Here is a 16,146-nt window from a genome sequence, read left to right as displayed (position 1 = left end):
ATATTTGGACTTTATATTTAAAAATTACCTCAAGTTAGCATCAGGTAGCTAGTTAGCTAGCCAGTTAGCATCAGCTAACAATCTTTTCAAATAGGCTATTATAATTTTGTAATTCGTAATTATTGATTATATTCTTTTTAAATTTTTAGATTAAACTGCCTGTACTCTGATTTTGCTGTAAATGTTTAAAGCAAATTGCTTTGTCAGACAAATGTAATTTGTTAAAAATGTAATAACACACACTCTGGACATTTTTCATACTTAGTTTATAATTTGTCAGTCACTAAAACTAACTTTTCTTTCACAGAAAAAAAATTACACAATACTTAAGGGATTTTCTTAAAAAGATTTCCACAAGTTTCTAGTGAATTGAGAGGGTCGTGTCGTTCACATACACACATATACGTCAGCACTACGACAGCCCATTACACACACCAAGGAAGGGGTCACGGGGGTCTGTATGGAATCTCTACTATGGTCGTAACCTTCAACTTCACTGGAAGTGGGGCAGGAACGCAGGGGTGTGTTTAACGGTGTTGATGGATGACGTCCAAGTTTAAAAGTATCAGAGGTCCATCGTGTTCAGGGATCTCATATTGGACAGTATACTGAACATTTTCCAGACCTTAAATAACAATTATTTGGGCACACCTATTGTGAAGACCAACCAACATAATTATTAATCTAATTAATATAAATGTGTTATGTTTAAAGTTAGATGTGGGGTTAAGGAATAGAAAATATCTTAATATAAGAACAATAGAATTTAATGGCAGTCACCATGATAAAAACAAAACAAGTGTTTGTGTGAATGAGAGAAACTGATGTTGTGCAGAGCGAGTTGGTGGATTTGTTTGTCTCTGTGTGTGGGAAAGTATGTCAACAGTGCCTTGGGGATATATGAGGTTGGGGGTGTATTTATAGAACCTTGTCAGAAATGTCACCGCAGAGCAATGGCTTTGCACCATCTTTCCATAGTACTGAGCACAGTTCACTAGCATTGAGACACATGAGCATGCACAGAGGTCAAAATCTGCCTCCAACTTTATGATTGGTATCTCTACGGTGATTTTTAAGCATAGAGCTAAAGGCGTTGATGCAGAATGACTTGAAAATGGGTCAAAAGCCAGACACAACAATGCACACGTCACGCATGGCTTTTTGATGTGCATCAACACAGATCGATCACAGCATCTCACGCTACATATAAGCTACAGTGTGTAAACCTAGTGGAAAATCGAAAACACTGTTTTGTATGATTTATTTTTTTATCTCTGATCAGGGTGATTTTACTTTTATGATGGAGATGTAGCCTAGTAAGTGAAAGAATTGCATCTGTCATAAACAGAAATATGGAAACTATTGTGCCACTCCCTGTTTTTTCCATCATCAAAACAAAGTTCAATGATTAAACTATGTGCTTGGAATGATTGTTCCCTAATAAATGTCTTTTAATATTCAAAACTAGGCCGCACACAGAGCTCAGGCTTTTGGGTCAAAGCTTAAACGGTCTGAATGCCTGTAAATTGTGTGCTTAAAGTATTTGTTCACAGAATGTTTAAATGTTTGGCAGATCCAGCCTGACTTGACCTTTTATTGTAATGTCTGTCATAAACTGTCCATCTCTTTGTCTAGGTCTTAAATTCCATAATGCCTCCAATCCTCGTAATGCATTTGAAAACAAAATGAAACGTCTTTCACTCTGTTTTTCTCCCTCACACTCTTTATCGCTCTTTCCTCCTTTTTATTTTGAAATAGGATACTTTATTTTTGTCCAAAAGAAGCACATGCTTGCACACGCCATGTTGTATGTAAATAGTGGACATGATGAGTGTAAATATGGTGTTTTACAGTTCATTGCTAAAGCAACAAACAGCTCTCAAATGATTTTATGCTCATGCCATTCATCACGTTTCATCTTTCTATGGAAAATACTGTTTTGTGTGTGTGTGTGTAACTCAATAAGTGTGTTGTGTGACGCGTTTCTTTTTCATGAAATCGTTCCCATCTATTTCCATGACGCAAAATGTCTGTATTTTGAGTACTTTTTCCGCTTATGTTTGTAAAACACTTCATATGTCCAAATATCAGTGTGTGCAGGTGTTTATGGATAGTAAATATTGCTCGTCTTGCATTTTCTGTTAGACTTGGACTTTCCACATGTAGATCATCTGGTCTTTCTAGTCTGGATTAAAGGTGTATCAGCAAGTCATTTTTTTTTGTTTCGCAATAGTGGCCTGGCCTTTAAACTAAAATAGCACACAAAAGTTGCTTTTGTAGAAAAATGGGTAAATATTTTCAGGGTGATTTATTCTGCAGCTGAAAGTGTCCCATCATAGGGGGTTACCAAAAGAAAGTTAGAAGTGTAAGCTGATTATGTGATCTCATTATGGTGGTCACCATGGAGGACGACCACCCGTATGTAGAATAAAATAGATTTTACTAAGTCAGCGACTACAGTTTTCATATCATTTTAGTTTGCATGATTTTAAACATGACTAAAGTACTGTTCATTACTTTTGGTGTTAAACATTTCAAGATGTTTGATGTAAAGCAAAAAGTTAATTTATGGACGAGCGAGGCTCTAACTATGACTGTCAAAGAGAACTTTGGCTCTCAAATGTGTCTGGGATGTAAACACTGGTAGCAGTGGCTTGGGTCTGACTTGTTTGTGTCAATGTGAGAGCATGTGGGTAATTTCAGAGCGTCAGTACCCTCCTCTCACATCATCACACAATCAACATGTCTATATTTTACCTGTCACGAGTCCGGGTCCTGCGCTTCTCCCTGTCGCCACAGGAGGCCGCCATCTCCCGTCCTCCTGGACTCATCTCCCGTAATTACATACACCTGCCACATCACACACACCTGCCGCATCATTCAATTACACTCATTACACCCGCAGCTGTTCCCCATTTCCACAGACTATATAGTCTCCCCTCTCCTACCACTCTGCCTGGTTGCATTGTTTGGTATTTGTAAATGTGTTGCAGTGATTGCATTTCTTGTGTTTGCTCTGGTCTGGGATACATGCACTTTGTTGCCGTTTGTATCCCAGTCCTTTTCTGTTTTGTTTTTTTTGTGCCGTGTTGGCCTTTTTGTTTCAATTAAAAGCACCTTCCCTGCACTTGGACCCTGATTTCGTCTTTTCGCGGCGCTTCCTTCGCCGTTGCGTGACATTACCAAAGAAGAGGTGTGAATGTCTCTGTCACATCCTTCTTTCGGTCACATAGACACAGGTTTATTGAAAATGTAATTGGCAGGAAATGTAGGCCATCATCCACATTAATAATTTTAACACCGTCTGGGTCATGTAATCCAGCACACAGTGATAGGTGTCTATCTCGCTCGCTGTCACACTTGGGCAATCTCAGCATTACAAGTTTGTCAAGTGTTTTATGTGTATGTGGTGAGGAAGCAGCCGTTTTTGATGCCTAATTTGATATTATATCTAGGGATGCATTACATATCAGGACCATATTGGTTATTTGTAACTGATTATGTTTTACAGTTTAGAGCAGTGGTTCTCAACCCTTTGAATCCAAGGCCTCCCATTGTCCACAACAATATTTGTGATTTCTACATTTGTTTGTGGTGAACTGGAAAAGATTCAATTTTATTTCATTAATTTTTTTTTTATTTTGCTAAATTTTTATTCCCTAAAATAATTTAGAGCTTGGCCTAACTAGAAAAATGCCAATGGATATTTTTTCATTTAAATGACATTTCCAGATCTAGAAAAAGTAGTATAAATTAAATTCTCTCTTTTTTTTTTTTTTTTTTATTAATCTTGGGGCCCTATTATAGAATTTTAATATTAGCCATTTGTAGATTATTAGCTATACCAATAAAATAATTATGGTCTTATTGATTGAAAATAATTATTATTTTGCTGAACACTAATTACAACAGCAGCATTTTTTATTTTTTTTACAGTACAGATCATATGTTTCCAGTTTTTTATCTGAGAAAACAAAATCTAATACTATAGAAGTATCATGGTACTATAATGGCATAAAATAATAATACCATAGTACTTCAAACTTTCAAAAACCAAAAAGAAAAACTTAAGCAACCGCGTAGCAATGCATTATAAACCACTTTAGTAATTGAAAACCAATTACAACATCATGACAATATAATAATAATTCATTACATTTATATAGCGCTTTTCTGCTTTTTCTAAGCACTCAAAGCGCTCTACATTGTGAGGGGTGGTGTCTCCTCGTCCACCACCAGTGTGCAGCATCCACCTGGATGATGCGACGGCAGCCATAGTGCGCCAGAACGCCCACCACACACCAGCTTACTGGTGGAGAGGAGACAGAGTGATGAAGCCAATCAGTGTAAGGGGATGATTAGGAGGCCATGATGGTCAGAGACCAATGGGGGAATTTGGCCAGGATGCCGAGGTCACACCTCTAATATAATGTGCATGGGCATGTATAACTCGATGAGTTATTGCATTTTTCATAGGTGCCCGCAATTAGCCTGTATCTGCAAATTATGTGAATGACTGTTTGTGTCAATGAGCTACTTTATTTTTGTGTAGGTGTTTTCTAAAGATCTCCTCAGATTTTTCTGTCTGTTGATGTTACATGAGGTGTCTCTCTATCTATCCAATGCGGAAACCCAGTCATGAGAACTGACTTATCTTTAATGTTTCAGACAGATTCATGGATGACTGGAGTGCAGGAATAGGTCGCGTAAGCAGATCTGGCTTTGTCCATGTTGACCTTTCCTGGTTGCATAAACTGGTTTCCATCCATACCAGCTTGTATTGTCTGGGCTCACAGCAGTGTGTGAACCCCCCAGTGGGTGCCAGGCTGATATCCGGTAACATAACACACAAATGCGCACATACACCATGACCTTTACCAAAAAGCCCTTTGCTGTCAGTCATGCACAAACTGGCTCATGCTCAATGGCCTACTTTCTCATTGTCTGTGGATTATGGTATGGCAGAACCAAAGAACACCAAAGACCTTGTCTCTAAATGTTTCATAATCACATTTAGACACAGCAGCCTGCTCTCATAATCAAAGTAATGCGTCATTATCAGAGGTCTCACATCCTTTGTATTTGGATCCAAGATTATAATCAGCACATTTAACATCATTTGCACAGTCCAACAGTCACCATCACCCTCCATCAGCTGGTTGAATGGTTTCTGAAGGTCTACATCAGTATTAGGTCAAAACCTAACCCAATCTCATCCAATTGTACGACTGACCTTGACCTGAAACTGAACATTTTTTATACAACATTGGTTCTGGTACTCTAATCTCAAGCCGCATTCCAAAAAGGGCAAACATTTTTGGGACATTCACTGTTTGTATCACTCTGGTTGTCTTTGCTTGGGGTGTTCCAGGCCAGAAATATGTTGTGAGCATTGCAGAGCAAGGAGCTGTCTGATATTTGCCTGGAGATAGGAGCGCATCTGTGTCTTCTCTTGCTCCGAGGGAGGTTTCTCTGACCAGTTAGTGGGGAGTGGAAAACTTAGAACCCGGAGTGGAGCTGGAAATCCTGTAGTAAATACAGTCTATGGATGCAGTGTTTGTCAAAATGCTACTTTTGGTGCTTTGACGACTTTCTGAAATAATTTATACAAGGTAAACACAAAATACTTGTAACAGTAATATTTCTTCATTTATTGTAACAACAAAATCCAATGCAAACGCAAAATATTCTCAAACCTAGCCTGAAACCTAATAATTTGTCCAGCCCTGTCGGGTTCAGATCTGGTGATGGACCTCTAATAGCTCACTGCCATGAAAGAAACTGAACAAGTTTGTGAATCAAAGAGGATTCTTTTTAAATCTCAGATAATGATTGATGGCAACTATTTATGCATTTTTAATGCAGATTAGAAACAGTGAAGCTATATATAGAAAAATAACAATAGATAGTCACTGTTTAATGTATGCCACAGATTATGTGAGGGTAGATTAAGACAGGGTTTATAAATCTTTAAACTGATTTATGTGATTTTAAAAGATTGTGTATTTACTCAAAGATTGCCTCTAGATGAACAAATTGTAATCTGTGTGTATGGCTCTGGATTAGGATTGAGTTTTCACCCAGTGCTCATTGATCACACACACTAATCCCAGTTTGGGGGAGTAGCACAGAGTAGATTATTTTGTGTGTGTGTATAGAGGTTTGTGTGCAAAGGCATGGTTGTCTCATTGTCTGGTTGTCCCAGGGCCTCAGGGATGATTTAATGTGTTTGTATGTGCGCATGTTTTATTTAACCATGAGCGTCATCCTTGCCTGCTGCCTCATTTTTTAAATAAATTACAGTACTGCTTGTTGCTGAGCTTTGATTTGAGTGATTTTGTCGAAAAATCACTACGATTTTTATGATTCATATACGATTTTTGTGAAGTCAGTCTAACAGATTTAGATAGCGAAATAAGAGCAGCTTTGTCCAGCATCTAATCACACCACAGTTGGCCTCAGCTTTGTTTTCTTGACCTGAGATATAAAGGTCATGCACAATCTGTATTTAATCTTTAAAATTTTGCTTTCGCATGGTCCTGTTTACCTGCACAAAGCGAAGACCTGACCAGCATAGTGCAATTTTAATTGAATTAACCAGTAATGTAAATATGGGGGAGGACTATCTGTTCGTCTGAATCCAGTGGAAGCAATGTTCAGGAAACTTTTGAAGAAGTCATTATTTTTTGTATACTTCAAGGGGATGTTTACTGATTTTCAACCAACTTTGTATTGTTGCAATGTCGGTAGTATAAATATATGAGCAAAATTTATTATTTTTCCATGTATATTATTTTAAAGATTGCTTGCACTTGCACAGAAAAATTATGCTGCGCACGCAGTCTGATGACAGCATTTCCGTCACAAACACTGTTGGCACACCCTAGTGTACACACAAAAATCCCAAAGTATACTTGGAGCTTTAAACTTTAAAACATGGTGTATTCCAAGGATGTAGCTAAAATATTTAAGATTAAGGGGACTAGACGTAAAATTTGAAGAATTACTCATTGAGAAATCCTGAAGACTAGTGGAACACATCCCCTTCAATGTCCGTTGTGAATACAGACTTGGAATTTCTGGTCATATTTTCCATTTTCCATGCTTCAACAGTCTCTCGGTTTCCTAGTCAAGCAGGAGAGAATTGCTGAGAAAGAGTGTACTTTCTCTTTCCTTTCCTCATTCCTCATATCTCTTTGTTTTGTTTTGGTCTTTAACTCCAACAACCCCCCCCCCCCCCCACACACACACACACACTTATATATCTCTCTCACACTTTCTCTCTCTTTCCTGTCCCTTTGTTTGTTCAGTTTCCCCTTTCTCACTTCCCACCCGACAACAGCTGCTGTGCTCTGATTGGCTGAGTTTCAGGAGGGGGTGGAACCATGTGACCTGTTGTGATATTTTTCCTGCCTGCTTTGAACAGATCTCTCAGTTACAGCAGAGACAGTGACAGATACAGTCTCACAGTCTGTCCACCGTGTTAAATAACCTTGCTACGCTTAGAAAAAAAACATTATTATAACATAACTCCTTCTGGATTACTGTTTCCATATTCCTTTAACAGGAAGATACAGGAATATTTTTCTTTTTCTTTGGTTTTCTCAGCCTTTTGTGCCTGAACTGCCACCAAGGAAACGGGAACAACAGAGGAGGAGAAGACAGACAGAAAAATAGAAAGCTATAGATCAGCCTGAGGCAGACGGATGTGTACAGAAGATGAGTCCGGCTTTAGAAGCGCTGATGGAGGGGTGTAGATACCCAGTGAAAGGAGAAATGAAGGGAGTGATGTTGGAACCGTTTGTCCATCAAGTCGGCGGCCACTCTTGTGTACTGCGGTTTGGGGAACAGACCATCTGTAAACCACTAATACCCAGAGAACACCAGTTTTACAAGAGCCTGCCACCCGAGATCCGCAAATTCACGCCACAGTACAAAGGTAAGTGAACACTTAACATGACCATTACAACCAATTAGCCACTTACTTGTTTGTTTGCTGTTGTATGTGATAAGTCTTCCTCTCTCTTGCTTTCATTTTCACTCTATCTATTCATAAAATTGAGTAACAAGTGCTTTAAATCATTGTTTTGAAGAATTTATATGAATAAGTTACACGGACTTATTTCCTACAGTGCAGCGTGACTCCTATACAAGGCCACACACACTTTCATATGCAGTAACTGATTGGATGCCCCTTTTTGAATGACATGTAAATTGCGATGGATAGATAGATGGATAGATAGATAGATCAAAAGAAATTCAGATGGATGGACATACATATATAGATACATTTATACATAGCTATAAGACACATGCACACTCATACACTCTCATAACACTTTTGGACACGTGCAGATTTGTGTTCATGGCATCAGATTGAATATCATGTTCAGTTCTTTTAGTCTGATATATTTAAACACTCGCGCGCACAGACACGCTGGCATCTGTTGCAGTGAATTTGGCGGTGTCTTTGACTGAGCAAGGGTGTAGGACTAAAAAAAGCTGTCAGGCAAGGAGAGAATGACATATAGGAAGGAATGCAGACACACTCTCACATGCTTGTGCCTACTTTCAATACTTAAATTCTAACATGCTCGTCTCTTACGCAAACACAAGACTCATATGTTTTTCTTGCCATAAAGCCTGACACACACTGAAAGAGACTAACCACACATGTTCTCTGACTCAGCAAGCATAAGCCAAAGTGTGTATGAGCATTGGTGCAGAGACTTGACATCACTGCTGTTGATGTCATTGTTCGACCATGACTGCAGAGGTTGAGTGGCTGCAGGGTCCTAGTGCCCGAGTCTCACACATACATACTTACGCACAGCCATTACAGACAGGTTAAAGCTTGTGTGTTTGAAATAAGAATTGTATGTTTTAATGCTGATTATGCCATTCAATGTTGAAAAGGTTTTGCTGTTCCCTTTCTCTCTTTGTCTTTACTCCCTACCCCACTCAACTACCCATAATCCCCTTGTGATGCTGCTTAGTTCCATCTATGGTTATCATGAGATACCACCATAAATCATGTCTTAGGCCACTTGCTACTTGTGTATATGTATATTTTTGCTTTGTATGTTATGTATTGATCTGTATTCTGAATGTACCAAAGCAGTTTTCCAAATGGTTGCTGTCTGTAAATTTCAGTGATGCAGTTTCTGTAAAGCTCAAACTGTGAAGTTGTCAAATGCTTTCTTGTATTTGATATCTGATGTAGGAATCTTGCAGATGGTTTGCCCAATGAGTGGTAATAAAAGAGCTCGTTGAATTGTACCTTCTTGCCTCCTGTGTTTTTTGTGTGTCTTTTTTTGCTTAGCACTAGAAGGCATGCAAAACACTCTCCCACATTCTCACATTTATATGACAGTGTTGAATATTCCTTATCTACACAAATTCATTCCCTTCTCAACCCCCCGCTTCTCTTTTATGTTTAATGTGTGTTAAAGTACAGTTTAAGCCGGAGTGGGTAAGAACTACATTTTATTATCATCATATGATTCTTCATATCTGAATCATATGTTGTTTATGTGTCAATGCAACGTCCAGTGTACTCATTGTTTCTCTCTTTCTCTTTCTTTCCCTCGTGTTCTCTCCAGGTGTTGTGTCGGTGAGTTTTGAGGAAGACGAGGAGGGGAATCTGTGTTTGATAGCATACCCGCTCCACAGTGATCCAGCTGATTTGGAAAACAAAGAGCCCTCTGCTGATGGCGAGCCCAAGAATAAGCTTGTTAAGTGGGGGAAAAAGAAACCATCAGGCCTACTACCAGAAAACGAGAGAGCCAGACAGAGCCGCAAAGAGGAGAAGGGCAAAAGGTAAGGGAGGACACATGGTTAATAAACTTCTGTTCTAAAGTATGGGGTCAATAAGATTTTTTTAAAGAAATTAATACTTTTAATTTAGCAATTATGCATTAAATTGATTTAAAACATTGTTACAAAAAAATCTGTTTTGAATATATATATTTTTTTTAAGTGTACCACGGTTTCCACAAAATATTAGGCAACACAAATGTTTTCAAGATTGATTATAAGAAATGTTTCTTGAGCAACAAATCTGCTTAGAATGATTTGCCAATCATATACCAAGGATGTGTACCAATGTGTATTTTTGTGTGTATTGTAATGTGTATTGCTGTGAATTAATGTTAGACAGTAAACGCTATGGGATGCGAGACAATTTTTGGAAGAAATTCCAACAATAAAGTGAAAATTCAGTTGAATTTCTGAAGGATCATGAGACACTGAAGATTGGAGTAATATATTCAGATTTGCCATCAGAGATGTTAATTCAGTTTTAAATTATTGAAATGGAAAGCAGTTATTTTAAATTGTAAAAATATTTCAAAGTATTGTGGTTTTTACTGTAATTTTTGGATCAAATAGATACAGCCTTGGTGAGACTTTTTTTTTTTTTAAACATTACAAAATTTTACAGACCCCAGACTTTTGAACAGTGTTGTGTACATCCTTATACAATTCAATAGTTGGCACACTCACATGCACATAATGATAGTATTTTGTTAACCCTTTCTCCTTTTGATCTTTGCAGCAATCGGGATGATGAGGCAGAGGTTTTGTACTACAGTCTGGAGAAAGGAAATGTGGTTCCTCAGATCAAACACAACCCTTGGAGTCTGCAGTGTCACCAGCAACACCTACAGAGGATGAAGGAGAGCTCCAAACACAGAAACCAGCACAGTATCCTTTCTAACGAGTTGACACTTACTAATTACAACTGTATAATGATTTGTAAGACATGTAAGCTCATTTATACAATTAAATATGCAACTTTGTGGTTTTTCCTCCTTGACCCATGACCCCTCATAGAATTTATTCTGCTGGAGAATCTAACATGGCGGTACAGGGTTCCATGCGTTCTCGATCTGAAGATGGGAACACGTCAGCATGGGGACGATGCCTCTGAGGAGAAGAAAGCAAATCAGATTCGCAAATGCCAACAAAGCACTTCCTCTTCTATTGGAGTACGCCTCTGTGGCATGCAGGTAACTACACATCTTCATCTAAATAGTCTACATACCATACCAACATACCGTGCCAAAAAGTTAGTTTTAATGATTGGTACAACCTTAAGTCTAATTCTGATCTGTATTTCTCCTAATAGATGTATCACAGTGCTACAGGGCAGCTGATATTCATGAACAAGTATCATGGGCGTAAGCTGAGTCTGGCCGGGTTCAAAGAGGCTCTGTGCCAGTTCTTCAGTGACGGCCGAGTTCTGCGCAGAGAACTTCTGACCCCAGTGCTGCAAAGACTGAGAGAGATGAGAGCGGTGCTGGAGGCTTGCGAAAGCTATCGTTTCTTCTCCTCCTCTCTTCTCATCATCTACGACGGGGCTCCACCCCCTGCCCCATCTAGATCCCGGCCTTCTCGTGGAGGAGAGGAGGAAGATGAGGAGGACGATGATGAAGATGAGGATGATGATGAGGATGGAGCCTACGGAGGGCATCGCGATCACTCCAGCAGCACTTCACCAATGGTGGACGTCCGAATGATTGATTTCGCCCACACGACGTGTCGTGATTATGGAGAGGACAGCATCGTTCATGAAGGTGGAGACAGCGGCTACATCTTCGGCCTGCAGAATCTCATCAGCATTCTGTCACAGCTTGAAGAGCACAGCAACGACTAAACGCTTGTGTGACATCTTACCGTGTATTTCCCATGCCAAGGCTTACCGTGGGCATCCTGACCATGCCATCAGGGTTTAAAGTTCACGCTTGGCTCGCGCTGCTATGCTCTTTCATAGCCCTAGTGGAGAGCGGTTACGTGGGCGAGGGTCAAAGGAAAATCCTGAATTCCTAGAAACCCTCCGGCGCTCAAGGAACTAAACTCTTTTGTAATTTCTCACTGAGGTGAAGAAGTGTGGTCCTTCTCCATGCCTATTATTTCTGCTCGCCCTGAATCGCAGATGGGCGGCAGTAGATGAGTTTCTGTGACATCTCATCTGCTTGTGTATCTTTATTTATTCTCTTCGTCTATGAAAGATAAGGGAAATAAGCTGATTCTTGCATTAAAAGAGTCGTTTATAAAAGACATTTGCAAAATATGATGTTCTACACACCTTTTAAAAAGAGATGGGTTTGTAGCAACGGTAGCACAATCATAAATTGATATGACAAGAAACTAAGCAGCATACATGAAGGTGCTTTAGAAACACTAAGCAGGACTCAAGGGAAGAGACTTTGCTCTTGTAGGGAATGATGGGTTTGTGAAAAAGGGAATTTACAAAATCCTTTTCACATTCCTTATCATTAAAGACTTTTTAATATATTTCTTCGACTTGGATCCTCTTCATTCCATAGCCACGTGTTGAAGATTAGCATCCTCACTCCAGAGACTTTAAAGAGAACTCTATTTATTTATAAGAATATTTCTATCAAATGTGAATGGAAATGTGACATTCCTTCCCTAGTTCTACCGTATGATGTAAGTGATATAGGTAGAGAAATGATTTTTATGTCTTGGTTTTCTCTGTTTTTGACAATATGAAAGAAAATAAAAAGAAATCTGTTTTGTTGTGGTACATTTTATTTCTCTGTGTTTGAGATTATAGCATAAGTACGGCATGTCCTCTTTTACATTAGACTTAATACTTTGACAACAAAATCTAGCTGCTTTTAGCACTCCGGTTAGCACATATGTTTGTTTTAAGCCTCCAAAGGCAGAATAAATTCGGTCGAAGTCTATGGCTACTGATGTGTAAACAGCAGTGTACTTGTACAAGTAGGTTCAGACCCTGGTCAGTGTACATAGTTCAAATATATGGTTCTGTATGCTTTTGATACAATATATAATGCAGCGAAAGCCTTTCTAAACTATTAATAAGCAACATCGCTTTCATTTGTCAGAGGGCCCTGGATTCGGACACCAGATGCACAGCTCACCACTGCTTTGGCTGAGTCCTAGCAGGCATATTACGGATTTGTTAAACCTTTCACTAAAAGCTTTCCGTAAGCACTCTCTAGACCTGTTATTTGTGGGTGTATTTACGCAGGAGTGCAAGGGATTTGGGCTGGATTGTATGTTAGAACTGTGTACATGCAGGCTGTAGTGGCTTGTGTTTCCTCATGTGACCCCTCTTGAGTAAGGATGTTGTGTATGGATGTGGAATAATGTGTTGGTAGATATAGTGTTTTACGGGTCATTCACCAAATATGTTTGCCCTCTTGAATCCTTGGCGCAGTCTGTGACTGCGTCAGCTGTTCTAGCACTTACATTCCCAAGTAAAGCTCTGGATTACATTCCAAATGCCGGAAATCTACTCGTAAGTGGGGAATACCATTGGCACATTGTGAATCAAGTCGGCATGTGAATGCTTTCTGCAAGAGAGCAACTGGTTTGAAATTTAAAAATGTTACCAGGTAACAAACACTAAATGGAAAATATACATGGAATGCTGTCCAAGAGTCATCCAAACAGCGTGGACGGAAGACGCCAAATAGTTGCAAGTAGTCAAGCGATTGCTACATTTAGCCTCGAGACAGGAAATGTCTGGTTACTCAGATTTCTTAGGATGCCTTAAATAGCATAGTTCACTTTCATACATTTTTCTCCACATAAATGTGGTGATTGAAACCTAGACTTCTTTACAGTCTTGATTTATTGCAATTATTCACTTTCAGTATAATTTAGTAAAGTTGTCATTGCTGGCATTAGGGTGCAAGTAATTTCATGTTGGCCTTGACTAAAGTGGTTGGATTTATAGTTTTCTTTGAACATTTGTGTGCTGTCTGCATGAATATTGTCTTTTTACAGCTCCCATAACATCCTCATCTGTTGCTGTGAGTGAGCATGGGTTTTGTAATAATGATGGATTACTATGGCAACCATCTCTATATTTTTAGCTAGATGCATAATGTGATTGGAGAAAAGGTAGTTGTCCCAAAAACCCAGAAATCTTTTTGGGGGCATAAGCTGAAAAATGCACAAGTACACTAGAAGATAGAGGCCACATCTTCACTGTTACGTAATGCTGATATGCATAGAGTAGCACTTATATATGTAGCACTGATGTATACAATGTCTATATTTTGATTTAACATATTTTGTTTTTGAAAGAAGTCTCTCATGCTTACCAAGGCTGGATTTATTTTATTTAAAAAATATATATATATCAGCAATAATATTATTAGGTTATTATTACTGTAATTTTAAAATAGCTGTGTTCTATTGTAATATATTTAAAATGTATTCCTGTGATGACAGTGCTGACTTTCAGCAGCCATTACTCCAATTTTCAGTGTTACATGATTCTTTAGAAATTATTATATGATTTTAAAATACATATATATAGAAATAAAAATAAATATTACACAGCTCTTACCCCAAAGGCAGGTAAGAGTGACCAAGGGCTGTCAAAGGACATCAAAAATAAAAACATAAAAGTCCATATTATGTATAAAAAAATATATTTCACAAGTTGAATGGAATAAGTAAATAATGACAGATTATTTGAGTGTACTATTCCTTTAACATTATGAAGCCTCATTAGGCTGAAATATGAGCTGTAGCTACATGGAGTCAGACATGCAGCTGTTTCCTCTCACAGCCATTCTTTTGGGACCCTGTTATGTGCTATCTCTAAGCTTACACAACATGTTGATCATCTGATTATCTAATTAATTAGCTTGTCCATCCTTATCAACAAGGCCACAGAAATATTGAGTCATTTTTAATTTAGCTACACTTCCATCCAGTCTAATTTTCTGTGTCCCAGATAAGGTTATTTTTAACTAAGTTTTTAAAGAAAGTATGTACGCACTTTATTCACAGTGACAGTACATTTAGCTGGACACTGAGGTAATGATTAAACAAAACACAGAACAGCAGACAGGTGTTCATTGCCTCCATCTATTCCACTACAGTGAAAAAAGAATACAAAAGCATAAAGATGGAATGATAACATGAGAGTGATGAATAAAGTAAGAGGGAGACAAAGTGATATATGGTTGGCGGTGAGAAGGAAGGCAGAATAGAGCAAGAGAGAGAGTTGTTTAACCTGGCAGTGCTGATGAACATTCAGTTGTACTGGTCAAAGTTCACTGAACTGCTGACAAATATTATGGGAAAAGTATACATTGCCAACAGGGCAAAGAACGCACAAATGTATATTACTTTACCAATAGTATACTTTGCTATGGTGTTTTGTGATGTTGATTTTATTTTACTTTACTTCACCCCAAATAATATGTTTGAGATTGAGCTTGTTTAGGCCTGAGTAGGTTTAGTAATGTGTATAACTGATTCTCCATCTTTTTATTATAAAGTTCAACACTATTTCAAGTAAACTGTGACTTACAGTTGTGATTTATGACTAACACAATTCACAATCTCAACATGACGTTCAAGTTATCCCCTAATGAATCATCACACACCACAAGTCCCACAGGGACTGCTGTGTGTGTCATGTAAGACATCAGAGGCAGTGGCGGCCTATAAACAGAAATAATCTGCTATAATCCAAATCTGTTTACTCAGAGCGATGTTCCAAGTAGAACTGGTGAAAAAAGACAATTGTGGTCTTCATGTTACTTCATATTTAGAACAGAATTGTAGATACTATTAAAAAATTATAAAAACAATAACTGACACGTGATATTGAGTACATTGAATTCTTTGTTTTCAAGAACCTGCTTTGTGTGTATCCATTAATATATGTATAGTTGCGTAGGTGTTTACAGGATCCCTACTTATAGAACTGCTTCTCACATGACACTAATGTCATCACTGGTGCTAATTATATGACATCACAATCCCATGACATCAGAACCTTACCCCTTATCTGACTGGAATCAAACTAGAAATTCTCTTTATGAGAATAATACGGTTGTGTTGGCATGTGGTATTTGGTGGTCACACCCTTTCCTTCTCTGTAAAACACACACACACACACACCATGGAAAAGAAAAAGGTGTGACCAACACACACCACACTTTCCTTAGAGAGATAGTGAGACTGACTTTGTTTAAATTGTACATAATTGTACTGTATGTAAATCATTTATAGAAAATTTAAGTGAAAGGGATAACTGATTTACATTAAAATATTTAATATCAAAATTGACATGTTGAATAAAGTGTTGTAATGAGAATAAATAGCTATTGTCCTGTCTGGGATCAA

The 16,146-nt window shown here is 38.3% G+C and overlaps 1 protein-coding gene across 2 annotated transcripts in view; it reads left to right on the top strand.

Moving 5' to 3' along the window:
- The window catches only part of LOC306879263 (inositol hexakisphosphate kinase 2-like), a 42,484-nt gene extending 29,936 nt beyond the window's left edge, over window positions 1-12,548 (top strand). The window contains exons 3-7 of one of the 2 annotated variants that reach the window (XM_079432064.1): window positions 7,609-7,939; window positions 9,603-9,819; window positions 10,556-10,704; window positions 10,834-11,009; window positions 11,129-12,548. In XM_079432064.1, the coding sequence (XP_079288190.1) occupies window positions 7,720-7,939; window positions 9,603-9,819; window positions 10,556-10,704; window positions 10,834-11,009; window positions 11,129-11,656 (1,290 nt within the window). In that variant the 5' untranslated portion in view covers window positions 7,609-7,719 and the 3' untranslated portion in view covers window positions 11,657-12,548. Of the gene's footprint in view, window positions 1-7,433; window positions 7,940-9,602; window positions 9,820-10,555; window positions 10,705-10,833; window positions 11,010-11,128 lie in introns of those variants that run through there. The other variant, XM_079432063.1, reaches the window with a different exon arrangement.
- The last annotated feature ends 3,598 nt before the right edge of the window (window positions 12,549-16,146 follow it).

Source organism: Barbus barbus (genome assembly GCF_936440315.1).
Source record: "Barbus barbus genome assembly, chromosome: 13".
NCBI lineage: Eukaryota > Metazoa > Chordata > Actinopteri > Cypriniformes > Cyprinidae > Barbus > Barbus barbus.
Note: the sequence above shows the minus strand (reverse complement) of the source record. Positions and strands in the feature narration are given on the sequence as shown.